This window comes from Thamnophis elegans, chromosome 10, assembly GCF_009769535.1.
Source record: "Thamnophis elegans isolate rThaEle1 chromosome 10, rThaEle1.pri, whole genome shotgun sequence".
Taxonomy (NCBI): domain Eukaryota; kingdom Metazoa; phylum Chordata; class Lepidosauria; order Squamata; family Colubridae; genus Thamnophis; species Thamnophis elegans.
In genome coordinates, this window is record NC_045550.1 from 66,939,477 (window position 1) to 66,966,415 (window position 26,939).

Sequence of the window (26,939 nt, forward strand, 5' to 3'; positions counted from 1 at the left end):
GCTTTCACGCTTAAGGTGGGACTAAAACTCACCATCTGGTGATTGGCCCAAAGTCACCAGCCGGCTTTCATATCTAAAGCGGTTCTAGAACTCATAGTCTCCTGGTTTCTAGACCAGCCCTACTATATCCACCTGGAGGTCTCATATGCCGCATTTTCACACTCTGCTGAGCCATAAGCCAACTTAATAAGCCAACAAAGCATGGGGTTCTGAGATTGGCATGCAACCCTGATGATGCTTGCTGGCTCTCTCCATCTTTTTATCTTTATATATTTTTCTACCTGGTTATTTTTACTTGTAAACTACTCCGAGTCACTTACCGTATTTTTCGGACTATATGACACACATACACACAATTGTGGGTGGAAATGTCGTGCGTCTTATAGAGCGAATGTTGCGGCCGGCGGGAGGGGGGTTAGTGCAGTGGTATTCGCCGCCCCCTGTCATTGTTGCTGGCGTTTGCCGCTACCGGGGAACACTGGAGCCTTAGCTGCTGAGCAGCTGATTGGTGGTTGGATCGGCCTCCCGGAATACCACAAATCAGCTGTCCTAGGTGGCGGGGATCACCGCTGCTGATTATTGCCACCGCCGTTCGCCTCCATTCGGCAGCAGCGATTGTCAGTGAACGGTGATGGCAGCGATCGGCAGCAGCAGTAGTGGTGAACAGTGGCAGTGAACGGCGGCGGCGAATGGCGGCAGTGACGAGCAGTAGTGGTGATGGCAAACAGCAGCAGTGGTGAACAGCAGCAACGAATGGTGGCGGCAAACGGTGGCGGCGAACAGCAGCAGCAGTGAATGGGGGTGGCGGCAAGTGGCAGTAGTGGCAATTGCCGCCACCTAGAACAGCTGATTGGTGGTATTCTCAGAGGCCGATCCAACCGCCAGTCAGCTGCTCGGCAGCGAAGGCTCTAGTGTTCCCCGGCGGCGGCGGCAGCTCAATTCAGTTGACCAGTGGTGGGTGCAACGGAGTGGAGCCTTAAGGAGCCACGTGCGGGGGCTGTGATAACATGCTGAAGCTGACTAGGCTGTTTGCTGTTTGCTGCAAGGATGCCAACAAGATGAATACCGGAGGGATGCTGGGATGGAGAGGCAGATTTTTTTCTTGTTTTCTTCCTTTAAAGCTAATGTGCGTCTTATAGTGCAAAAAATGCGGTATATAGCGACCCCAACTATAGAACGAGTAAATCGTGATGTCTGGTCAGTTCTAAGGGGGCCACAATCCTGATGTAATTTTTCCAAACTATTCTGCCTTTAAGGGCCTCCTGGTATAGAAACCCACTAATTTCTCCCCTGGCCGCAGTAAATAAATAAATAAATAAATAAATAAATAAATAAATATATATATATATATATATATATATATATATATATATATATATATATATATATATATATATATATATATATATATATATATATATATATATTCTATACCAGGAGGCCCTTAAAGTTCCCCTTTTCTGCTCCTCCTTTCTGAACATTCCTCTGGCTTCTCTTTCACTCTTCCAATCTCTTTTTTCATTTAAAAAGTCATAAAATAGGCTTTTTAAATTTACGAGCTTATGAGTTTACGAGCAAGATGAGAAGGTTTGTTTTATTGGGGCTAAAACTTCCAAAGAAACGCGGGTGGAGGGGGAAGCGGGTGGTGGAAAGGAGGGGCACGAAGCATTCCCCATCATTGTGAATTCTTTCTTAGAATCGTAGAGAAAGTAAAGATTAAAGGGACCTTGAGATCCTCTAGTCCAGCTCCTGGGAATTTACTATAGCAGTTTTATTTTGCTTTTTGACTTTGGGGTAGATTTACATTGCCTCTGCCCCCCCCCTCCCCACCAAACCCTGGCCAAGATGTTCCTACAGCATGCCCCAATACAGGTAGTCCTCGACTTACAACTATTCATTTAGTGTTTGACGTCACCATGGCGGTGAAAATAAGGGACTGTTTGTTCTGACCTAGGCTTCCCAAAAGCATGAAGCCGACTCCTGGTCCTGATAAAAAACCCTTTTTATTTAGTTTAAAGTGAATTCCTCTCCAGCAAAGTCCCGGCCAACAGTCTTTCAAGAGATTTCACAATTACAGGCCTTTATCAGGCTTGGAGAGCTGCCAGGCCGATATCTTCCAAACGCCACTCTGCAGCAGACAATACTTGGCAAGAAGTCAGGAACAGATCTTCACCCTAATGAATTGAACTGGTGGTCTCCTGCAAACTCCACTCCCCTTTCGCTCCTCTTTATTCCTTCTGGGAGGGGCCATTCACTATCCACCTGTAGCTTTACTCCCGAGTCGACCCTTATTCCTTAGCTGTTCCCTTCTCCTGGCAGCTCTACGCATGCGCACCCTGGGAACAGGCTCCAGTTAAGATTAAGATTAAGATTTAGTTTATTTGTATGCCGCCCTTCTCCGGGAGGGACTCAGGGCGGCGAACAACTCAAAAGGGGAAAGGGGATACAAACACAATACACGTAATTAAAATACACAAGAGTCATACAGCCATACAAGTCAAGAAGGGAGGGGAACTCATTAACCCCAGGCCTGCTGGCACAGCCAGGTTTTGACGGCTTTCCGGAAGGCCTGGAGAGAGGTGAGGGTCCGGATCTCCGCAGGGAGTTCATTCCAAAGGGCCGGAGCTGCTACAGAGAAGGCCCTCCCCCGGGTGGTAGCCAGATGGCATTGGCTGGTAGACGGAACCCGGAGGAGGCCGACCCTGTGCGATCTAACGGGTCTATGGGAGGTAATTGGCAGCAGGCAGTCTCTCAAGTTGTTCTTCTGCCCTACTGATTATTGAGTCTGTCTTAACTTTTAACTTTTATCCTGTTTCTGTAAGCTGCCCAGAGTCCTACGGGATTGGGCGGCATACAAATTTATTAAATTTCTAATTACTAATTATCTGCACCTCTATAACTGTCTGGTTTGGTTTTGCAACCCAACAAGACAGACAGAGACTTCAGAGGATAATCAGAATTGCAGAAAAAACAATTACTGCCAACCTGTCTTCCATTGAGGACCTGCACACTGCACGAGTCAAAAAGAGGGCCGTGAAAATATCTACAGACCCCTCGCATCCCGGACATAAATTGTTTTCAACTCCTACCCTCAAAACGAAGCTATAGGGCACTGCACACCAGAACAACTAGACACAAGGACAGTTTTTCCCCTAATCTTAGATTAGGTAATGTAATTGTATTATTATCATTAATAGTGTGCTAAAATATACAATACAATACAATAGCAGAGTTGGAAGGGACCTTTGAGGTCTTCTAGTCCAACCCCCTGCCTAGGCAGGAAACCCTATACCGTTTCAGACAAATGGCTGCTCAATCTCTTCTTAAAGACTTCCAGTGTTGGGGCATTCACAACTTCTGGAGGCAAGTTGTTCCACTGATTAATTGTTCTCACTGTCAGGAAATCCCTCCTCAGTTCTAAGTTGCTTCTCTCCTTGATTAGTTTCCACCCATTGCTTCTCGTTCTAACTCAGGTGCCTTGGAGAATAAGTTGACTCCCTCTTCTTTGTGGCAACCCCTGATACCCTCAATGAGTCTTTTCTCTAATTATCAAATCCAGGTAGTCCTCGACTTACACTCGTCCAGTTAGTGACCATTTGAAGTTACAACGGGCCTGGAAAAAGTGACTCATGATCACTTAGCACACTTACCTGTGGTCATGTGATTAAAATTGGGGTGGTTCGCTTTACAACTGCAATGATTCGTTTAACAACTGTGGGAAAACGGTCATAAAATGGGGCACAACTCACATAACAACTGCCTTGCTAGGCAGCGGAAATTTTGGCCTCAGTTGTGGTTGTAAGTTGAGGACTATCTGTCTGTTAAGAATTCTTTTGTTTCTCATTTTTATTGGGATGAATTTCTCAAGCTTCTGTGTCCAAATTCCTGTTCTCTAAAAGCAACATCCTGCAGTCGATAACCTATTTTATTTTTTCTTCTTGACTCATCCAAGTTCTTTGTTTTTAATCTCTTCCTTTCCCACCCACTCGGTCTCTGCAGGTCTCTTTCAAGGCTGTGATGAAAATGTAAATTTGGAGCGACCCTTTCGCTGCAGGAAGAAATAACGGAGACCTTTAAGAAGGAAGTCAAACTTGCTTTAGTTTAAATTGAAATCATTCCAAAATCTATGTTGGGTCTCCAAGCTTCGTGGGTTAAAGGAACATCTGTGACTTTTAACCAACTTTTCTGTAGAAACAAACTTGAGTGACATCCCAGCTCAAGTTTCCCTCCCGTTTTGGTTTAAAAACAAAACAAAAACAAAACTTATCTGAACTTCAACTGACGTTGAAATCTTCAAGATTTCTTCCTGGTTCTGGCTGCGTCTCTATTCCTTTCTTTTTCTCATTCCGGCCACCTTTAAACATCAATTTAAAATTTATGTACATTGTGATGGTGTTCAGATTGGTTTTTTTGGTCCCGTGGCGATAATATTCCCTCGGTGTGTGGTGTGTGCGTGCTTTGTATTCCCCGTAGCGATCGGCACTTCTGCAGAAAGATAGGCTTGCCAACGAAGAGGGAAGGAGCGATGGTGGAAAAAGAAGAAGAGGAGGCTGTGACATTTCAGGAAGTTTTGAAGCAGCAAAAAGTTGGAACGCGCAACAATTCGACCTTTGGCCGTCCAAAAGATTTTGAATTTGAACTGTTCCAATTTTTACTCCCTGGAAAACGAGAAACGAGACATTTTGATTATTGATGAAGTGTTTTGGGCTCAAAACAGAGAGGTTTTGAATGTGAACCAAAGTTGCTTGGAGCTGGAAATATTATAAATAATCAAGATGATCTTTCGGAAGGCGAGTCGGCCATTTTGTGTTCAAAGAGAGACATTTTACAGTTGAGAGGGGTCAGAATCAGAGGTGGTATTCACCCGAACTAGTAGCGGAAATCGCGGGTGGCCCCACCTGCCCAACCGCCCGGCTCTGTGGCATCCCAATTAGGCCTTATTTTAGCCAAAGGCGCATGCGCGGAAAGCTGAACACATGCGCGGAGGTGGCGCGTGCGCTCACATTCACGAACCGGTAGGGAAGGTTAAATGAATACCACCCCTGGTCAGAATTAATGGCTTTTGCATACCAACTGTGCTGGGTCCTTCTATTCTTTAGGGCTCGAGAAGCAATAAAATTAGGGCATAAATTTGGTTTTCGGTGTTTCCGTGGCTTACGACCATCTGTGTCTGCATGATGTGGTCAAAACAGGGTAAGTGAATTCGTGAATTCTGTAGTGTATATAAATGACAGCATTTATCAAAAACGTCCGTTATTTGCGCAAGACTTCTTCATGGTTTGTGTTAGATTCTTTATCACATTGTAGGTCTGCTCTAAACCAGGTTCCGGGCCTGTGTTAAACCAGGTCTAGGCTACTTTTAAGAAGTATGGACTTCAATTCCCAGAATTCTCCTCGCTCTCCATATACTTCTGAACTAGCGCGTTGTTTCTCCACTGTGGATTCGTTTGTCGGTTTATATTGCAGTTTTCCTCTTGGGCATCGTACTGTAGTTTTAAACCGATGGTGAGGAATCATGGGCCCCTTTTATGACTTGTGGACTTCAACTCCCAGAATTCCTGAGCCAGCTGGCTCAGGAATTCTGGGAGTTGAAGTCCACAAGTCATAAAAGGGGCCATGGTTTCCCACCACTGTTATAAACAAACATCCCTCAACATTGATGTTGAACTCTTTACGGGGGTGTTGCACACAGAGCACCTTAAATTCCCTGCAAGAGCACAACCAAAGCGTGCATGGCACAGCATGGCAAATTGGCAGTGAAGAGATTTATATCACTAAATCTCTCCCGGTTTCCCCTCTCAACTCTTTCTTTCTTTCTTTCTTTATTTATTTATTTATTTATTTATTTATTTATTTATTTATTTATTTATTTATTTATTTATTTATTAATTATGAAATTTATTTGCCGCCTATTTCATGTGGAACGATAAAATATCCACATATTTCCCCAAGAAAAAGATGGCACAAAAAATGAGTTGAAGAAAAGAGTTTTTAATGGCCTTTTTTTAAAGGACAGTGTTTTTTGACCTTGGCAAATTGAAGATGGGTGGACTTCAACTCCCAGAATTCCCTAGCTAGCAATGCAGGATTCTGGGAGTTGGAGTTCACCCGTTTTCAAGTTGCCACAGTTGAGAAACAGTGCTGTAGCGTGTGTTTCCTTGGCATTATTTCAACCTCGATCCCATTTCATCTCTATTTTCTTCACTTTTCCTTTGGTCGGTCCAACTTTTTCCTTATTTTTATTATTTAAATGTCATCTCTCCCATTTCCTTCGTCTTTCCTTTCATTGGTCCAACTTTTTCCTTTTTTATTATTTAAATGTCATCTCTCCCATTTCCTTCACCTGTTTCATCAGTCAATTTTTCCCCTTATTTTTGTTATTTAAATTTCATCTCTCTATTTCCTTTGCTTTCTTCAACTTTTCCTTATTTTTCTTCTTTAAATAGAGCCACATTTGCTGATCCAAGAACATCTGGGGAAAAAATGCTGTCCATTTCCCATCCCTGCCAAAATACACGGTCCCATTTTCCCCTTTATTATCTAGGTAATGGAAACCGTGGCAGAGTTAAAATACAACCATTCAGGGAAGCGATTTGTGGGGGGGAAAATTATACTCAATGGAGTGGCAAAGATTTTTTTAATGGGGTTTCTGTCAAAAGACGACGATCGGGAGGGTTGGAAATATCTTATAAAAGCGATAGGAAGAAATGTGATTTCATGCAAAATATAAATCCGGATGATTATTTTGCTGTTCTTACTTTCCTTCCAGTAGCTCATACAATATTCATTTCATTTCCCTAAGTATCCTTGGAGAGCATTTTTTTTTTTTAAAAAAAATTAAGATTTGGAAACACTGGATATTCGTTTCATTTTGTTTTTAAATAAGTGAGGTGGTGTTGAAATGTCTTTTGAAATAAAACAAATAAAAATGTGGACTAGCAATATGAAAGAAAACAAGTTTTTTTTTTTAAAATTGTGTGATTTCTGGTCTGTATTGGGGACATTTGCATGGCAAGTGGATAACATTTAGAGCAGAAAGCAGGCAGAATAGCAGACAAGCAGTGTTGGAAGGGACTTTGGAGTCCAACCCCCTACTCAGACAAATGGCCGTTCAATCTCTTTTTAAAGGAACCTCCACAGACACTCTACTTAAAAACTTCTTTCTTCCTTGCTCCGTCAAGTGTTCCCGGAAGAATTAGAATTAGAATTAGAATTGATTTTATTTGTAGGCCGCCCTTTTCCCTGAGGGGACTCAGGGCGGCTCACAGAAACCAGGGAGAGGGGAATACAAAACAATACAATACTAAAACAACAACACATAATAAAATAATACACAACATGCATACAACATTCGGGCGGGGCAATGGTCCTTATCCCCAGGCCTGACGGGCGAGCCAGTTCTTCAAGGCTATGCGGAAGGCCTGGACGGTGGAGAGGGTGCGGATCTCTACGGGGAGCTCGTTCCAAAGGAAAAAGGCATCAGGCGGCTTCGCGTGGTAAAGCACAGAGTTTATACGGGAGGGGCTGGCGGGTTACCCCTGTGATATCCTCAAAGCTGACGTCCTTTACTTCGGGTGGGAGCTGGTATTTGAATGAACGGAGAAGGTTGGTGAAGAAAATGAAGAGCTCAATTCTGGCCAAGGACTCCCCCACACATGCACGTCGTCCTGGGAGAGAAGGAGGAAGCAACAGCCATTGGTTTAAGGGAGGGTTTGAAAACAAAAGGAAACACATCCCAAACAGAATACTGCTCTACCCAAGGAATAATGACTGTGAATTAAGGATGGCTGCCTTACATGGAGGAAAAGACATGCATTTCTAGAGAAGAATTAGTAACTTACAATGATGGCTGGATCTCCCTCCCTCTCTCCCTCTCTTCTACTTCTTTCCTTCTCTTTCTCTTCTAGCTCTCTCTCTCTCCTATCATCCATCCATCCATCCATCCATATCTATCTATCTTTCTTTCTTTCTTTCTATTCATCCATCCACCATCCATCCATCCATCCATCCATCCATCCATCCATCCATCCATCTATCTATCTATCTATCTATCTATCTATCTATCTATCTATCTATCATTGTCTTTCCATCCCTCCATGAATCCATGCATCCATCCATCATCTATATATCTATCTATTCATCCATCCATCCATCCGTGAATCCATGCATCCATCTATCCATCTTTCTTTCTATCATCTATCTATCATTATTGTCTATCCATCCATCCATGAATCCATGCATTCATCCATACATCCATACATCTTTCATCTATCTATCTATCTATCTATCTATCTATCTATCTATCTATCTATCTATCTATCTATCTCTATCATTACCATCCATCTATCTATCTATCTATCTATCTATCTATCTATCTATCTATCTATCTATCTTCTCTTTCTGTCTATCATCTATCATCCATCTTTCTTTCTTTCTTTCTTTCTTTCTTTCTTTCTTTCTTTCTTTCTTTCTTTCTTTCTTTCTTTCTCGCCTACAATATTTATTTGAAGTCCTTGACTTGCAACCATTCATGTAGTGATCATTCAAAGTTACGATGTCACAGTTGCAGCATCTCCATGGTCACGTGATCAAAATGTAAACACTGGTTCAAATTTATGATGCTTGTAATCTCCCTTGTAATTTGCCCTAGGGTTTTCTAAAAGTTGATTCAGGCTGGGTTCTGGAAAGCAGGATCATAACCTTACCTGCTGAGAATGGCAAGTAAGCTTCATTGTTCACAAAATTGCCTTCGGAATCAAGGAAATGCTCCGGATTGAATTTCCAAGGTGTCTCCCAGCACTCTGAGTCATACAGCACAGAATGGGCATTGGGCAGCAAAAGGGTTCCCTGGAAAATAAAAAAACAAAGGAAATTATGAGTTCTTGTTTTACAAACGATCTGTTCAAATCATCTTGAGAAGAAGGGCCAACAATTCTCCAGGTTTTCTCCTTCCCAACAATGAAGAAAGTTGAAAGGCGAGAACAGTGTTTCCCAATCGCTGAAAATTTAAGGTGGGTGGATTTCAATTCCTAAAATTCCCTGGTCAGCATGTGTACAGGTAATCCTCAGCGCATGACCGTAATTAAGCTCTGCAATTATGGTTATAGCAATCGCAATAGCACTTCAACTTATATGCCGTTTCACAGTGTTTTATAGCCCTCTCTAAGTTGTTTACAGAGTCAGCCTCTTGCCCCCCAACAATCTGGGTCCTCATTTTACCAACCTCGGAAGGACGGAAGGCTGAGTCAACCTTGAGCCGATCAGGATCGAACTGGTGGCAGTGGGCAGATCCAGCCTGCAATAATGCACTTTAACCAAGGGAAGGGAAGGGAAAGAAGGAAGGAAGGAAGGAAGGAAGGCAGGAAGGAAGGAAGGAAGGAAGGCATAGCAATCACAGCTAGACTTATAAAGGGCTTTACGGTCCTCTCTTAGTTGTTTACAGAGTCAGTGTATTTGCCCCCCAACAATCTGGGTCCTCGTTTTACCCCCCCTTGGAAGGATGGAAGGCTGATCAACCTTGAGCCAGTGAGATTTGAACTGCCGAACTGCAGCTAGCAGTTAGCTGAAGTAGCCTGCAGTACTGCACTCTAACCACCGCGCCACTTTGGCTCTTGTCTTATAAGTTATCACAGTCGTAAAGCAGTTGCCACTTAGCCAGGCCTGTTTTTACGAACATTTTTCCCCCCTGCGGCTGTTAAAAACAAATGCCGTGATCTTAATGTGAATCGTTCGCTATAAACCTTTTTTTTTTTTTTTTGGCTGTAAACTGGAATTAAATGTCAGTTTTTGGCAAAAAAAAAAAAAGTCACAAATCATGGCCATCTGATCACAGGATCCTGCAAATAATTGTAAAATGTGGGCCATTTTCTTTTCTTTTTTTGCATATTAAGTTTTTTATTTTTCCATTTTCATAGCATATAATCACATATATACTATTACACAGTCAACATCATATTGTATTATTAAATATTTACATCAATTCACCTTACCATCAACTCCCCAAAACAATTATTGGCTCCTCTGCTCTCCATACACCCTATTTGTACCTTATCCATTACTTTCTTCTCCCATTCTCTCCCTCCTTACCTCCTTTCTTCCCTCTGTCATCCTTCTCTTCTCTACTTCCCCTTCCTCTCTCCTTCTCCTCCCTCCCCTTTCGACGACTCCTTTCTCTTCTCCTCTCCCCCCGCCCTCTCTCCTATCCCTCTCTTCTTCCCTTACCTCCCTCCTCTACTTCCCACTCTTCATCTCATTTACTTGGTGTATTTCAGCTTCTGAGCAAGCTCTATTTTATGTTGATGATATTTATAATTCCTTTTCAATATACATATTTAATTTTAACATATATCTTTTTTTTTAAGAAATAGAACACAAATAGCAATAGCAGTTAGACTTATATACCGCTTCATAGGGCTTTCAGCCCTCTCTAAGCGGTTTACAGAGTCACCATATTGCCCCCAACAACAATCCGAGTCCTCATTTTACCCACCTCGGAAGGATGGAAGGCTGAGTCAACCCTGAGCCGGTGAGATTTGAACAGCCGAACTGCAGAACTGCAGTCAGCTGAAGTAGCCTGCAGTGCTGCACTCTAACCACTGCGCCACCTTGACTATGTATGTATACATACATAGTCATTGTGCTTTTAAAACCCCTCCCTCAGCCTAGTTTTGGCCGAGATGTAGACCTGGTTAAATGTGGGCCATTTTCTGAGTGCCCAAAACTCAATCATGTGACCAAAATTGGAACTTAGAAAACAGGTCATAAGTAGCTTTTTAGGGGTGTCTTGTAACTTAGAATCATGGCTAATCAACTGATTGCAAGCTGAGGAGAATCTGTAGTCTTTGGCTCCCGCAATTCCCTAGCAAAATAAAACTTTGCTTTTATCTTTATTGGTTTTTCCCCCCAATTTACTGATTTTTATCTATGATTTTGCTAGTTGCCTTGAACTTTCAAAGTTAGCCTTTTGGTTTTGACAACAACAAAGACTTAACAGAACAGAATACAGATAGTCCTCGAGTTACAACAGTCCACTTAAGAGATGGTTCGAAGTTACGACCCCCCCTCCCAAAAAGTATATATATGACACAGTCCTGAAGGTTGCCTGTGAAGATTCTCAACCACCCAGACCATGGTTGTCCTGAAGGTGCTTTTTTCAAGAGGCCACTGGACTTTCTGGTTCTTCTTTGAAGGCGTTTTGCTTCTCATTCAAGAAGTTTCTTCAGCTCTGACTGGATGGTGGAAAATGAAAGGATTCATATTCCTTGCAGAAAGCTGGTCATGTGCATCCTTTTAGAGGGTCGTTGAGGCCGCTTGGAGGTTTATCTGTGTCCTCAGGTGACCCTCAGGATTCATATTCCTTGCAGAAAGCTGGTCATTTGCATCCTTTTAGAGAGTCATTGAGGCCACTTGGAGGTTTATCTGTGTCCTCAGGTGACCCTCAGGATTCATATTCCTTGCAGAAAGCTGGTCATTTGCATCCTTTTAGAGAGTCATTGAGGCCACTTGGAGGTTTATCTGTGTCCTCAGGTGACCCTCAGGATTCATATTCCTTGCAGAAAGCTGGTCATTTGCATCCTTTTAGAGGGTCGTTGAGGCCACTTGGAGGTTTATCTGTGTCCTCAGGTGACCCTCAGGATTCATATTCCTTGCAGACAGCTGGTCATTTGCATCCTTTTAGAGAGTCATTGAGGCCACTTGGAGGTTTATCTGTGTCCTCAGGTGACCCTCAGGATTCATATTCCTTGCAGAAAGCTGGTCATTTGCATCCTTTTAGAGAGTCATTGAGGCCACTTGGAGGTTTATCTGTGTCCTCAGGTGACCCTCAGGATTCATATTCCTTGCAGAAAGCTGGTCATTTGCATCCTTTTAGAGGGTCGTTGAGGCCACTTGGAGGTTTATCTGTGTCCTCAGGTGACCCTCAGGATTCATATTCCTTGCAGAAAGCTGGTCATTTGCATCCTTTTAGAGAGTCATTGAGGCCACTTGGAGGTTTATCTGTGTCCTCAGGTGACCCTCAGGATTCATATTCCTTGCAGACAGCTGGTCATTTGCATCCTTTTAGAGGGTCGTTGAGGCCACTTGGAGGTTTATCTGTGTCCTCAGGTGATCCTCAGGATTCATATTCCTTGCAGACAGCTGGTCATTTGCATCCTTTTTAGAGAGTCATTGAGGCCACTTGAAGGTTTGTCTGTGTCCTCAGGATCACCAGAGTGGTGCAAATGGGTGTGGGGCCTTCTTGGAACTGCTGAAAGGACCCTGTTGTAGACTGGAGAGAGATGATGTCCTATCCCTCCCCCTCTGTTGAGAGAGGACTGTTCAGTTTTGAAATAGATGGCCTCTTTGATCTCTCTTTCATACCAGCAGTCCTCCCTGTCCAAAATGTAGACTGTGCTGTCTTCAGAACAGTGGCCTTTGTCTTTTAAATGCAGATGGACAGCGGAATCTAGTCCTGTTGGGTTTGTTCTCCTAAGTTGTGCCACACGTTTATGAAGTGGCTGTTTTGTTTCTCCAATATACAGATCTACACAGGGCTCACTTCATTGTGTGGTGTACAGCGCATTCGCTCAGTGTGTGTCTGGGTGTTTTATCCTTGGAGTAGACAATCTTCTTTTAGTGTATTCTTGGGTTTGAAGTGTGGTGGTGATGCTGTCTAACCCACATTTTTGAATCTGGCTAAGAAGTACCGTATTTTTTGGAGTATAAACACATTGGAGTATAAGATGCACCAAGGTTTTGAAGAGGCAAATTTTTTAAAAAAGTTTTTGCATTCTCCAAACCTCACAAAAACGGCCCATTTTTCTTCAAAAAAAAGGGGGGGGTGCATGAATAGCCCTTAGGAGGCTTGTAGAGTGTTCCTGGGGGGGGGGAGGGGGGAAATGAGCAAAAAGTGGCCCATTTTTCATGAAAACGGGCCTGTTTTTTGCCCCCAAAAGGGCATGGATAGCCTTTAAGAAGCTTATAGAGTGCTCCTGGGGGCTGCGGGGGGCAAAATTAAGCAAAAAATGGCCTGTTTTTTTGCTCATTTCTGCCCTCCCCAGCCCCCAGGAGCTCTCTGAAAGCCTCCTACAAGCTATGTACGGCCATTTTGGTGAATAGGACGGGGTTTCGGGAGGCCAAAAATGCTGTATTCAGTGTATAAGATGCACCCAGATTTTCAGCCTCTTTTTTGAGGGAACAAGGTGCACCTTATACTCCGAAAAATATAGGTAGGTTGAGGTCTAATGCTTTTATCAAATGCCTTACAATTGCCGAGCATCTTTTTGATCATGTGACCACAGAGATTCTGCAATGGTCTTTAAGTATGAAAAATGCTCCTACATCACGTTTTTCAGTGCCGCACTAACGCCGAATGGTCATTACAAGCTTACAAACTGTTGTAAGGCTTACCTGTCCTTACATAACTTTGAACCTCTTTCTGTTTTTTACTTTGAATCTATTTCTCTGACAGCATTTTGCAAACCCAGCCTTTCTGGCTCATTTGGGATTCTCTCTATCGCAACAACGATGACGACAGTCCTTGCTTCACTAAACAGAATGTCAATTTAGCCCCGCATTTTGAAACTCCTTAGCGATTATTATCTTGTGCTAATAATAAGTGTCCCACAACAAGCTGTTGTAGGTGAGCAGGGGGTGGGGGAGATATATGCATGCAACACAAATGTAACAAAGGCAACATTAAAAATAATGGCTTTCTGTCTGGATGGTCTCCTGGGGTGAGCCGATAGACAGAGAAAGGAAGCAGTATGCTTCCTCCCATATTTGGGCATACCAGGGGTTGTAACACAATACATACATGCATACATATGTTGCATTTGTGCTGATAAATTATATATATATATATATATATATATATATATATATATATATATATATATATGTGTGTGTGTGTGTGTGTGTGTGTGTGTGTGTGTGTGTGTGTGTGTGTGTGTGTATTTGTGCTGATAAATAAATAAAGGGAGACTAGTATAGATCTATTTCAAGCTATTTAGCTCTCATCAGCTAGCCACACCCTTACTGGGATTCAAACCTGTGCTATAAATATATATATATATATATATTTACCTTTCCAATTGGGAATCCCATGATAACGATGTCCTTCAGGCATTTCCGTAAGGGCCCAGTGATTGTAACGTTGCTGTAGCGAACAATTTCATGTAGCACAGCGTTCGTGTAGGGTAATCTGTTCCGATCCTCATAAGTGATGATTTGAGAAGGCCCCAGAATGGCATCTATTTCATGGTGGATTTTTTCTGTAGATAGATACATTACAGCAGGGCTATCAAACTCAATTTCATTGAGGGCCGCATCATGGTTGAATTTGACCTTGGGGGACAGGATTATTGGTGGGTTCCAGCTGGTACGCCCTGGTATGAGCATACCGGTGCCTGCAGGGAGCAGCAGCCACCGTACCGGTACGGTGCTTTAGAGGGCCTGCCTGCCCGCGTTCCTTACCTGTATTTGAGCCAACCGGGCCATTTGCCCATGCACACGCAGCGCACAGTTCCTGTGCTCCACTCCACTAAGCAGCTGGAGCATTGCAGGGCAATGTGTGTGCATGCATGCACAGCCTGCAGGCATGTGGTGAACGCCCGGCCCCATCTTAGCGTTCCGGGATCCAGAACCCATCACTGGACAGGATGGGTGTGGTCAGCTCAAGAGCACTTGTTGTCAGGGGCACCTGCGGTAGCCCAAGTGCTCTGTCAATGAAAACTGACTCCTGAGCTCCGTTTTCGGCTGCGATGGCTTCCTGCAACTCTCTGCCAGCAAAAAAGGAGCTCAGGAGGGCCATCTATGGCCCTTGCAAACCCTGTTTTTGCTGGCAGAGGCACTGCAGGCCGATACTTTTCTGTTTCCTGGGCAGCCTCGCAGGCCAGACCTAAGCACTCTGGGGACTGGATCCAGCCCCCGTGCCTTGAGTTTGACACCTCTGCATTACAGGGTTATCTTAATATTGCTTTGCCATTATGTCTCCTGATTCCTGCGAATTGCGATTAATTTCTTTCACTTGGGACCTAGTTAATTGTTATTTTTATTGCTCCAATGAAGCAACTTGCAGTGGTATCTCGGTACTCGTTGTTACTTTTCCGGGAAGTGCGATAAGTACTAAAAATGATAAGTACTAAGTAAACCACATGACCTACCACATGACTCTTTATTTTGACCAGAAGGGGTAGTGGGTTACGAGGCAGCCAACACTGACAAATACTAGCCTGCTTGTTAAGTACCAGGAAAAACAACAAGTATCGGGACAAGTTGTTAGCTTCAAAATACGTTGAGTACAGCTGGTCCTCAACTTACAGCAGTTAATTTAGTCACCGTTCAAAGTTACAACCACACTGAAAAAAGTGGCTTGGGAACATTTTTCACACTTACGACCAACCGCAGCATCCCCATGGTCACGTGATCAAAATTCAGATGCTTGGCAAGTGATTCATATTTATGACGGTCGCAGTGTCCCTGGGTCATGTGATCCGCTTTTCAGACCTTCTGGCAAGCAAAGTCAGTGGGGAAGCCAGATTCACTTAACAACCATGTTACTAATTTAATATTTGCAATGATTCACTTAACAACAGTGGGCAGAAAGTCATACAAATGGGGCAAAACTCAGTTAACAACTCTCTAGCCTAGCAACAGAAATTTGGGGCTCCATTATGATCGTAACTCAAGGACTACCTTTATATAAACTCATCCGGCATACTGGAGTAGTGAAACATGCTAATCCGTCATTCATGACGATCACAATGTGTGATTTCACCCGCTAAATCTTTACCAAATCTTTACCAAAACTGGTTAAGGAGGTTGGGTGAAGACCATTGGGTCTTCAGTCTGCAAGACATTTGTGATTCCACAATAACATTTACTTTTTCTTGATTAACCTCGATATTTTTGGTGCGTCTTATACTCCGGTGCGTCTTATACTCCGAAAAATACGGGTAAGCCAACCAGAAACAGTCTCTGTTCACACCAGGTGAGGCAAATGCACTATCTATTGTTTCCTTGCAGGGAAACTCCGGCAGCACTCCACGTACGGAGTCCCAACAAACCTGGTTCTGGCCAAAGAATCCGACTTGATTTATGTACACTGGAAAATGAACAGTTGTCTGCGACAACGGGCCACTCCCAAACCCCTCCTATTTATTTCCCAGCCAGGGAGAAGCTGGCTAGCATCTACAATCTCTTTTCCCTGAGAGCTGGGTTATTGATTTCCACTGCTCTGCTCTGCTCTCCTCCTCTCCTCTGTGCATCTGGGATGGGCCCCATGTGTTCCTCTTTCTCACTCAGCTCCGGCCCCGAAGACAGCTGCCTCTCCATTTGGGGGGCAGACGGAAGACCCCAACTCTGCATCTGTCTCTGCTTCTGCTCCCTCAACAGGGCCTTCCGAAGGTTCCCAAGCCGCCCAAGGCTCCCCACTCCTCCTCCTTGTTCGACTCTGCTGCTGGTTCTGCTGGCAGCCGATGGGCCACAAGAGTAACGTTGAATGGTCACTAAATGGATTGGGTGGTAAGCCGAAGGCTTCCTGCATATCGCTTTGACCCAATGAGCAGACACCCGCATTCCAAAGCCGTGGTGGCAGCTGCAGTCACCTGCCTTGCACATCTGGATATTTCAGCAAATAGAGAAGGCCCCAGTACAACGTGGTCGTGCTGGTCTCTGCTCCCCCAATCAACAGGTCGACAATAATCTGAACCATGTTGTCCTCACAGAAAAAGGAATCGGAGTCCTCTGTGCTCTGGAAAATAGGAGAAAAGGCTGATGAGCAGGAGATTTAGACCCGCCCATTGAAAGGAATAAACCCCAAAATTATCTTCTGGGTTCCCTCTCTTTCTCCCGGTCAGCCTTCCCAGTTAGTCCAGACGTGGCCAGATACAGGTACAGTAGCCCTCAACCAATGGTGGGTTCTGGATCCCAGTACAACTGGTACGGTGCAACGGGGCTGGGTGTCTACCACATGCACACAGGCAGCACGTGCGCAGCAGTGGTGGGTTTCAAAAAATTTTGGACCCTCTTCTGTAGGTGTGGCCTGCTTTCTGGGTCCACTGGTGGAACCTCTTCTAACCGGTTCGGTAGATTTGACGAACCGGTTCTACCGAATAGGTGCAAACTGGTAGGAACCCACCTCTGGTGCGCAGTGAGTCTTCCTTAGCTGTTGCCTTCTCCTGGTAGCTCTGCACATGCCTATTGCACACCTATTCGGTAGAACCGGTTCGTCAAATCTACCAAACCGGTTAGAAGAGGTTCCACCAGTGGACCAGGAAAGCAGGCCACACCTACAGAAGAGCTTCCAACATTTTTTGAAACCCACCACTGGTCCTTGGATATGATTATTCTACACTATCATGCTCCTATTTATAAAACTCAGTGCCTCTGTGAAAGGTAAGGATGACTACTGCGTTTGTGGTGCAATCAGAACATTGCGTGTGTTGAAGTTGTTTTAACGCAAACCAAAGATGCCTTTTAAAAAACAAGTTTACATCATGTTCTTATGCATGCCAGGGCTGTGTGGGAGTCAATTTAAGGTGGTTCTGACAAGTGTCGTCGGCATCTTCATATCCGGTCACATGGGCAGCAAGCCACTCCCATCCGGTCACATGGGCGGCAAGCCACTCCCACAAAGGAGGCCACACCCACAGAGTAGGTTCGAACAATTTTTGAAACCCACCACTGCCAGTCACTGAGAACTGGGGAGGCTAAGCTGAACAAATGTAGAAGCCCTCTCCTTGCCTTGGATATGAACTTCAGATAGAAGTCAATCAGATCCTGTGGTTCGTTGCCTTCTTCCCATCTCTCCTTGTGACTCTGCACCTTGTCCTTGACCAAATTGTGCATGAACTCGTTGTGTTCAAACAACTCCCGGTAAGGCTTCGGAAATTTCTGCATAATCGCGGGGAAAGAGTCGTAGGCCTAGCACAAAGGAGAATGACATTAAGTGAGAATTCGTCGCCTGGCTGGTTGCGTGGTGGTTTTCTCATCGGTTTAGGTTTATGTTTATTAGATTTATATGCCGCCCTTCTCCCAAGGACTCAGGGCGGCGTACAACATTAAAAGAAACACATAATACAAAAGTTTTAAAACAAATTAAATAGAATATCCAAAACAAACCCAATTAAGATTAACAATAACATTTTTTTAAAAACAAATTTGATTAAAATTGACAATAATCAATAATTTATTTTGTTTTGTTCAGGCCAGGCTGGCTTGCTGGAAAAGCCAACTTTTTAGGGCGCGTCGGAAGGGCCGGAGGTCAGGGATTATACAAAGCTCCGGGGGCAGCTCATTCCAGAGGGAAGGCACTCCCACAGAGAAGGCTCTCCCCCTGGGGGTCGCTAGCCGACACTGTCTTGCCAACGGCAACCTGAGGAGGCCAACTCTATGGGATCGCGCTGGACGGTGGGAGGCTACCGGTGGTAGTAAGTGGTCTCTCATCCTGCAATCCTTCTTTACAGGTGGGAGATTTATTTCACTTAAACCAGGAGACTTCAATTTCGGCAATTTTACGACTTGAGAACTTCAACTTCCCGCCCTCAACGAAACCGAGTTTGACACCCCTGATCTTTATAATCCAACTGACAGTCATCCTCAAAGGAGTAGCGAGATATGCAATGCTTACTCTGCCCCAGACGTTGCCAGCAATGTAGACAATCATCTGGATGGTTTTTAATAATTTGTTGAACTGGGCATCCTCTTCGGAAAAGCGATGACCGAACATAAAGTTGCATATGATGTTTGAGACCGCTTTGAATAAAGGAGTTCGGGGGTCAAAGGGCAAACCTGGGAAGGGAGAAAATGGAGTTTGTATTCACACAGGAGGCTTCGTCTGAAGGAGGGAAGACCCAGTGATGGGATCTATAGAGCTGTGGTCCCCCAACACTTTTGAAACCAGGGAACGGTTACGGGGAAGGCAGTTTTTCCACGGACTTGAGGGTGGAGGTGGGGGTGAACCTGTATCCATGAGTTGTACCCGGTTCGCCGACAAAAGGGCGACCGACAAAAGCACGCCCGACTCAACCGCGGTGACAAAACCGCGAGTTCTGAACCGCGCCGATGAATGAGTGCTGAATCGCGCCGACAACAGCGCACTGACAGAAGGGCGCTGTAAACCTAAACCTAACCCTAAATCTAACCCTAACCCTAAACCTAACCCTAACCCTAACCCTAAACCTAAACCTAACCCTAACTCTAAATGTAACGCTAATCCTAACCCTAGCCCTTAACCTAACCCTAACCCTAACTCTAACCCTAAACCTAATCCTAAACCTAACCCTAATTCTAACCTTAAACCTAACCCTAAACCTAACCCTTACCTTAACTTAAATCGCCCTTCTGTCGACGCGCTGTTGTAAATCGCCCTTCTGTCGATGCGCTGTTGTCAATGTGCTGTTGTCGGCGCGTTGATGACGTCGCGGTTTTAGTGATGCGGTTTTGTTGACGCGCTTTTGTTGTGCGCGCTTTTGTCTGGTCACGGTTGTATCCTATGTATGTAGCATGTACAGGATCTACTGCATGAAACCATCATCCGAGGTGATGGTTTTATGCACTAGATCAGTGGTGGCTAACCTTTTTTAGCTCGCATGCCTAAAGCGCGGGGAGCGCGGGGTGGATGAGTGTCGTGCGCGGGTGTGCCGTATATGCGCGTGCTTCCCCCCTCTGTGTGCATGAGCACGCAACCAGCTTTTGGCGCTCTTTCTTTTGCCCTCCCCAGGCTCCAGAGGCTTTCTAAGAACCTGGGGAGGGTGAAAACAGCGTCCACCACCCCACCGGGGGAGCTTCCCTGAAGCCTCTGGAGCATGAAAAACTGGCCCTATGGGCAAACCAGAACTTTGGGAACGGACTTCTATTTTGCTTGTAGGGCCGTTTTTTTGCCTTCCGGAGCCTCCAGCGAAGCCTCCGGAGGACAAAAAACAGCCTCAAAACAAGGCCGAAGTCAGCTGGCCACTGCGCGCATGTGCACTGGAGCTGACAGGGCAGCACCTCACTTGCCCTAACAAATGGCTCCGTGTGCTACCTGTGACATAGGTTCGCCATCATGGCACTAGATCCTGTGCATGAGATATACATACAACTCATGCATACATGTTATCTATTTATCTATCTATTTATCCATCCCTTATCCCCCCCTCTCTCTGTCTCTCTTTGTCTCTATCTCTCTGTCTCCCTCTCTTTCTCATATGCTCTCTCTTCTCTCTCTCTATCATCTGTCTGTCTGTCTGTCTATCTATCTATCTATCTATCTATCTATCTATCTATCTATCTATCTATCTATCTATCTATCTACCTACCTACCTACCTACCTACCTACCTACCTACCTACCTTCAATACAATACAATACAATACAATGCAATGCAATGCAATACAATACAATAGCAGAGTTGGAAGGGACCTTGGAGGTCTTCTAGTCCAATCCCCTGCCTATGGTATGATCTCTGCCTATGGTATGATCATATCTATGGTATGATCTCTCTTCTCTGTCACTCTTCTCTCTCTCTGTCTGTCTGTCATCTACCTATCATCTGTCCATCATCATCATCTCTCCTCTCTCTCTCCCCCCCCTTCTCATCACATATCATCTATCTAATTTCCATGCATTTGAGGGAGGAAACAACATGTATGTCACATTCTTCACCATTTTCTTCCTCTTGGATGGTTTTCTAATGTCCCAATCTCTCCTGGTGGTCTCCTTTTCAAGCATTAACCAAGCTGAAATATGCTTCGATGCTATGGCTCCCTGCTGCCACTTGACTGGGCATAAATTAGACATAACAATGTTTTTAAAAAGAGCAATGGGGGTGGGAGTGAATCCCAGCATCTCCCGGACTATTGCAAGGTTGCTCATTGCTGTTTTATTGTGTGCAAGGTGTGTGTGTGTGTGTGTGTCACCTTTCTTGCTCTTGAACACCTTCAGAAGATGCTGCGCCTCCTCCTGGATCCGGTTCTCCAAGATCTTCTTTCCCACACCCAGATTTCGCAGTGCCATCATGACAAAGCGCTTCTGCTGTTTCCAGATGGGGCCAGTGGACATAAAAACACCTGCGGCACAAAGTTCGAACAACTTAACTTTGAGTATAAGATCTTGCTACAACAGCTGGGTTCCCTAAGGTGCTTTTTCAAGAGGCAAGTGGACTTTCTTAGCGTTTCCTTGAAGACGTTTCACTTCTCATCCAAGAAGCTTCTTCAGTTCTTCTTCCTCAGATAGATAGATGATAGATAGAGATGATAGATGTAGGTAAGTAGGTAGTAGGTGGTAGGTAGGTAGGTAGGTAGGTAGGTAGATAGGTAGGTAGATAAATAGATATGACAAAAATAGAAAGATAGATATGATAAAGAGATAGATAGATAGATAGATAGATAGATAGATAGATAGATGATAGATAGATAGATAGATAGATAGATAGATAGATAGATAGATAGATAGATAGATGGATGATAGAGATGATAGATGTAGGTAGGTAAGTAGTAGTAGGTGGTAGTAGGTAGATAGTTTAGGTAGGTAGGTAGGTAGGTAGGTAGGTAGATAGATAGATATGACAAAGATAGAAAGATAGATAGATAGATAGATAGATAGATAGATAGATAGATAGATAGATAGATAGATATGATAAAGAGATAGATAGATAGATGTTAGATAGATAGATAGATGATAGATAGATATGACAAAGAGATAGATAGATAGATAGATAGATAGATAGATAGATACATACATACATACATAGATACATAGATATACAGATAGATAGAGATGACAAAGAGATAGATAGATAGATAGATAGATAGATAGATAGATAGATAGATAGATAGATAGATAGATAGATAGATAGAGATAGATAGATAGATAGATAGATAGAGATAAATATAGAGATAGATAGAGACGACAAAGAGTTAGATGATAGATAGATAGATATAGATACGTAGATAGATATGACAGACAGATAGATAGATAGATAGATAGATAGATAGATAGATAGATAGATGATAGATAGATAGATAGATAGATAGATAGATAGATAGATAGATAGATAGATAGATAGATGCCTCTTGAAAAAGCACCTTTCAGACAACCATGAACTGGATGACTGAGAATCTCCATCGACAATAATTGGGTATTTTTATCTTCAACTGTGATTAACTATAGTTGTTACAACCACGTTCCATTACAGTGTTTCTCAAGCTTGATGACTTTAAGATGAGTGGACTTCAATTCATCTTAAACATGCTGACTGGGGAATTCTGGGAGTTGAAGTCCATCCACCCAATTCAAGTTTCCAAGGTGGAGACACACTGCTCTGTTGAATACATTGCTGTGGCTTTTAACTTTTGATTGTCTCCTTTAAAAGATATATAGATGTTGTTTATCTCTATGTGTCCATCAATGGCTGATTTGTCTGCATGACAGGCTTCCAGGAATTCTCTAGAAATTTTGGCTTGGTCAAGGTGCTCACACCTTCCCAGCAGTGGTGGGATTCAATTTTTTTTTACTACCGGTTCTGTGGGCGTGGCTTGGTGAGAGTGGCTTGGTGGGCGTGGCAGTGGAAGGATAGTATAAAATCTCCATTTCCTCCCCACTCCAGGGGAAGGATACTGCAAAATCCCATTTCCTCCCAATCAGCTGGGACTCGGGAGGCAGAAAATAGATGGGGGCGGGGCCAGCCAGAGGTGGCATTTACCAGTTCTCCGAACTACTCAAAATTTCCATGACCTGTTCTCCAGAACTGGTCAGAACCTTCTGAATACCACCTCTGCTTCCCAGTTGAAACTATGGTTAGAACTATCAATGTGTTGTACAATTAAGGAGTTTTCATCATGTCTTGACAGCTAGTCGGTGTTCATGGACGCGCTTTGTATTCTTCCAACTGTCACTACTACTTAAATGCTATTATAGTCTTTACACTGCACATTTTTGATGGCTCCTTTTTTTCTTTTTGGGCTACTGGGCCTTTTGGTTTGAGATATCTTCTTTGTGTTTCTAACAAAGGAGGCAATAAGAGAGTTTTGATAATTCTCGGTGTATTCCACATATGGCATGCAGACTTTAGGCAAGAGAAACAAAACACACAGGTACAATATATGTGGTACCTGGCTCAATAGTAGTAACTGGGAGAGGGATCTTGGAGTCCTAGTGGACAACCATTTAAATAGGAGCCAGCTGTGTGCAGCAGCTGCCAAAAAAGCCAACACAGTTCTAGGCTGCATCAACAGAGGGAGAGAATCAAGATCACGTGAAGTCTTAATACCACTTTACAAAGCCTTGTTAAGGCCACACTTGGAATCCTGCATTCAGTTTTGGTCACCACGATGTAGAAAAGATGTGGAGACTCTGGAAAGAGTGCAGAGAAGAGCAACAAAGAAGATTAGGGGACTGGAGGCTAAAACATATGAGGAACGATTGCAAGAACTGGGCATGGCTAGTCTAGTGAAGAGAAGGACTAGGGGAGACATGATAGCAGTCTTCCAATATCTCACGGGCTGCCACAGAGAGGAGGGAGTCAAACTATTCCCCAAGGCACCTGAGGGCAGGACAAGAAGCAATGGGTGGAAACTAATCAAGGAGAGAAGCAACCTAGAAATGAGAATTTTTCAGACAGGAAATCCAATCAACCCATGGAGCAGAAGTTGCCTTCAGAAGTTGTGGGAGCTTCATCCCTGGAGGCTTTCAAGAAGAGGCTATCAAAAATGGTGTAGGGTCTCCTGCTAGGGCGGGGGGTTGGACTAGATGACCGACAGGGTCCTTCCCAACTCCGTTCATCTGTTAATTTCTATGGAGAACTGACCTTTGTCGCCCATCAGGTCCTTAAACAAAGGGGTCAATGGCCTTCCCAAGGTCTCCTCTGAGTAAGTGACGAGTCCTTCCTTCACAGCCTTGTAGCCATTCAGCACAACCAATGGCTCTGTCCCCAGCCAAATGGTGTAGATATTTCCATAGATGCTTCTTAACTGAAAGATGGAATGAGAGAGTAGATGAGAAAAACAGTGTAATGGTTTGAAGGAGGGAGGGAGGGAGTATTATTTATTTCCAAAGCATCACAAGGCAGGAGAAGAAACAATGGATGGAAACTAACCAAGGATAGATACCTCCAGTGTTGGAGCACCCACAACTTTGGGAGGCAAGCTGAGCCAAGGTGGCGCAGTGGTTAAATGCAGCACTGCAGGCTACTGCTAGATCAGCAGGTCAGCGGTTCAAATCTCACCGGCTCAGGGTTGACTCAGCCTTCCATCCTTCCGAGGTGGGTAAAATGAGGACCCAAATTGTTGGGGGCAATATGCTGACTCTCTGTAAACCGCTTAGAGAGGCCTGAAAGGCCTATGAAGCGGTATATAAGTCTACTGCTATTGCTAAAAAAAAAAAAGAAGCAACCTGGAATTAAGGAGAACTTTCCTAACAGTGAGGACAATTAACCAGTGGAACAGTTCGCCACCAGATGTTGTGGGCGATCCAACACTAGAGCTTTTAAAGAAGAGATTGGACTGCCATTTGTCTGACATGGTAGAGGGTTTCCTGCTTGAGCAGGGGGTTAGGCTAGAAGACCTCCAAGGTCCCTTCCAACTCTACAGGTAGTCCCAGGACTTACGACCACAACTGAGCCCAAAATTCCTGTTGTTAAGTGAGACATTTGTTAAGTGAGCATTGCCCCATTTTACGACATTTCTTGCCTTCCGAAACCCCGCCCACTTCATCAAAATGGCTGTGCACAGCTTTTAGGAGGCTTTCAGTGTGCTATTGGGGGCTGGGGAGGGCAGAAATGAGTTAAAAACAGGCTGCTTTTTGCTCAATTTTGCCCCCCCCCCACAGCCCCCAGGAGTACTCTATAAGCCTCCTAAAGGCTATGCATGCAAATTTTTTGACAAAAAATGGGCCCGTTTTTGTGAAAAACGGACTGTTTTTTGCTTGGTTTTGGGGACCCCCACCCCCCAGGAGCACTCTGCAAGCCTTCTAAAGGCTACTCATGCGAAAAACGGGCCATTTTTGGGAGGTTTGCAAAGTGCAAAAACTTTTTTTTAAAATTTGCTTCTTCAAAACCTTGGTGCATCTTATACTCCGGTGCGTCTTATACTCCGGAAAATACAGTACTTGTTTTCTCATACATGCTTGACAAACCAAAATAAATAAATAAATACATTTAACCCCTGAGCCAACCACCTGAATTGACCTGGGTAGAATGAACTCATCTCCTGCTGGTGTTCAGAGTCCACAATAAGGCATCAATTATTTACAGTCAAAAATGGTTCATGGCTTTGTATTGGCCAACTATTCGGGAGGTTTTGCTATGTTTGCATTTTCCAACAAACACTCTGAAGTCCACAAACTTTTATGTTTGTTCTAAACAACCGAGGCTCTCCTCTGGTTTTAACCACGTGGTTAGTTTTCCAAATAGAACATGAAAAGATCAAATAAATCTAACCCCACCAGAAAGGTTTTGATCCTTTTTACAATCATCTTTAACGTATCATTGGGGATGTGTGTGTTTGATCATTCCTTTTTAAAGTTTTTCATTTTATTTTAATATAAACAATCCATCTTCCATTAAACAGTGTGCCGTCTGGGTAGAAATATTTTGTGCCAACAATTAAAATTTACAATCATATTCATTATCTCATCCCTTCTTAGCTTAATTTCCAATACCATCAATGTCTGATACTATAACAATCCTCATCATGATTTATTTAACTCTATTAATTATATTGACTATTAATACATTTTCTATATTTTACACAACTTCTTTTACTATTAATTCTTATGTCTAACCTCTAACCACCGGTAAAATGATTCCCAAATGGTGTAATAATCAGTTCGTTCTTTCTCTTTGATAGCCAGTGTCAATCTATTCATTTCTGCACATACTAGTATTTTCCTAATCACATCCTCCTCTGTAGAGGATCTCTTCACTTTTCCAGTTTTGTACAAATACAATCCTAGTTGCTTTGATCGTTCCTAACGTAACCTCTTTCTCTTTCTCCCCCTCTCTTCTTTCTCCCTCTCTCCCATCCTGAAAAGCATCAATAAATTTCGAAGAAATACCAAATTTACCTTCATCAACGGCTCTCGTTTCAGAGCAAAGTCCAGGAGCCATAAATTGCCAAGGATGGGAAGGGGAGCCGGACCAGGGGGAAGGCGACTACGTGCCCGTTGCAACTGTAGAAATTGGAAAGTGAAGACCAAGAGGGCACAAAGCAGGAATCCTTCGATCAGCATCTTGGATACAGTCCTCTTCTCTGCAAATTCCCTGAGTTTTTTTTTTTTTTTTAATTCTTGGAAAGTGCAGCCTTCTTCCTTCGCTTCACCTCCTTTCCCTCCCCATTCTTTCCCTCGCTCTCTTTTTCTCTCCCTTCTATTTTATGGCTTAGAAATACGCATTTTTTGTTTTCATTTTGCCAAGCCACTCCTTCCCTGGTGGTGACTTCCAATCGTTTGGCTCTTTCCGATGAAAACTGGTTGCAAAACATCTGCAGGACAAATCTCTCTCTCTCTCTCTCTCTCTCTCTCTCTCTCTCTCTCTCTCTCTCTCTCTCTCTCTCTCTCTTTCCTGGTCACCTGGTGGTAAGATGGGGCCAAAGGCACATCCAGAGCATTTAAGGACCCCGGGAGACCTGTCCTAAATGTCTAAAAGGTAAAGGCTCCCCTTGCACATGTGTGCTAGTCGTTCCCAACTCTAGGGGGAATGGTGCTCATCTCCGTTTCAAAGCCGAAGAGCCAGCACTGTGCGAAGACGTCTCCGTGGTCATGTGGCCGGCATGAATCAACGCCGAAGGCGCACGGAACACTGTTCTCTTCCCATCAAAGGTGGTTCCTATTTTTCTGCTTGCATTTTTTTAACGTGCTTTCGAACTGCTAGGTTGGCAGAAGCTGGGACAAGTCACGGGAGCTCCCTCCGTTATGTGGCGCTAGGGATTCGAACCGCCGAACTGCCGACCTTTCTGATCAACAAGCTCAGCGCCTTAGCCATTGAGC

General features: G+C 43.9%; 2 protein-coding genes across 3 annotated transcripts in view; one reads left to right on the forward strand and one right to left on the reverse strand.

Annotated features, from left to right (window-relative positions):
- The window catches only part of CAPN10 (calpain 10), a 37,193-nt gene extending 30,367 nt beyond the window's left edge, over positions 1–6,826 (forward strand). For both annotated transcript variants that reach the window (XM_032225384.1, XM_032225383.1), the window contains one exon: positions 4,000–6,826. In XM_032225384.1, the coding sequence (XP_032081275.1) occupies positions 4,000–4,029 (30 nt within the window). In that variant the 3' untranslated portion in view covers positions 4,030–6,826. The remainder of the gene's footprint in view (positions 1–3,999) is intronic.
- Positions 6,827–6,944: 118 nt separating this feature from the next.
- LOC116513934 (cytochrome P450 2J2-like) lies at positions 6,945–26,398 on the reverse strand. The gene is made up of 10 exons (XM_032225268.1): positions 26,019–26,398; positions 23,764–23,926; positions 20,876–21,025; positions 18,608–18,768; positions 17,722–17,901; positions 16,588–16,729; positions 14,062–14,249; positions 8,706–8,847; positions 7,470–7,667; positions 6,945–7,193 (listed from the first exon to the last, which is right to left on the reverse strand). The coding sequence occupies exons 1-9, from the start codon at positions 26,181–26,183 to the stop codon at positions 7,480–7,482; spliced, it is 1,479 nt and encodes a 492-aa protein (XP_032081159.1). The 5' UTR covers positions 26,184–26,398; the 3' UTR covers positions 6,945–7,193; positions 7,470–7,479.
- Positions 26,399–26,939: the final 541 nt, after the last annotated feature.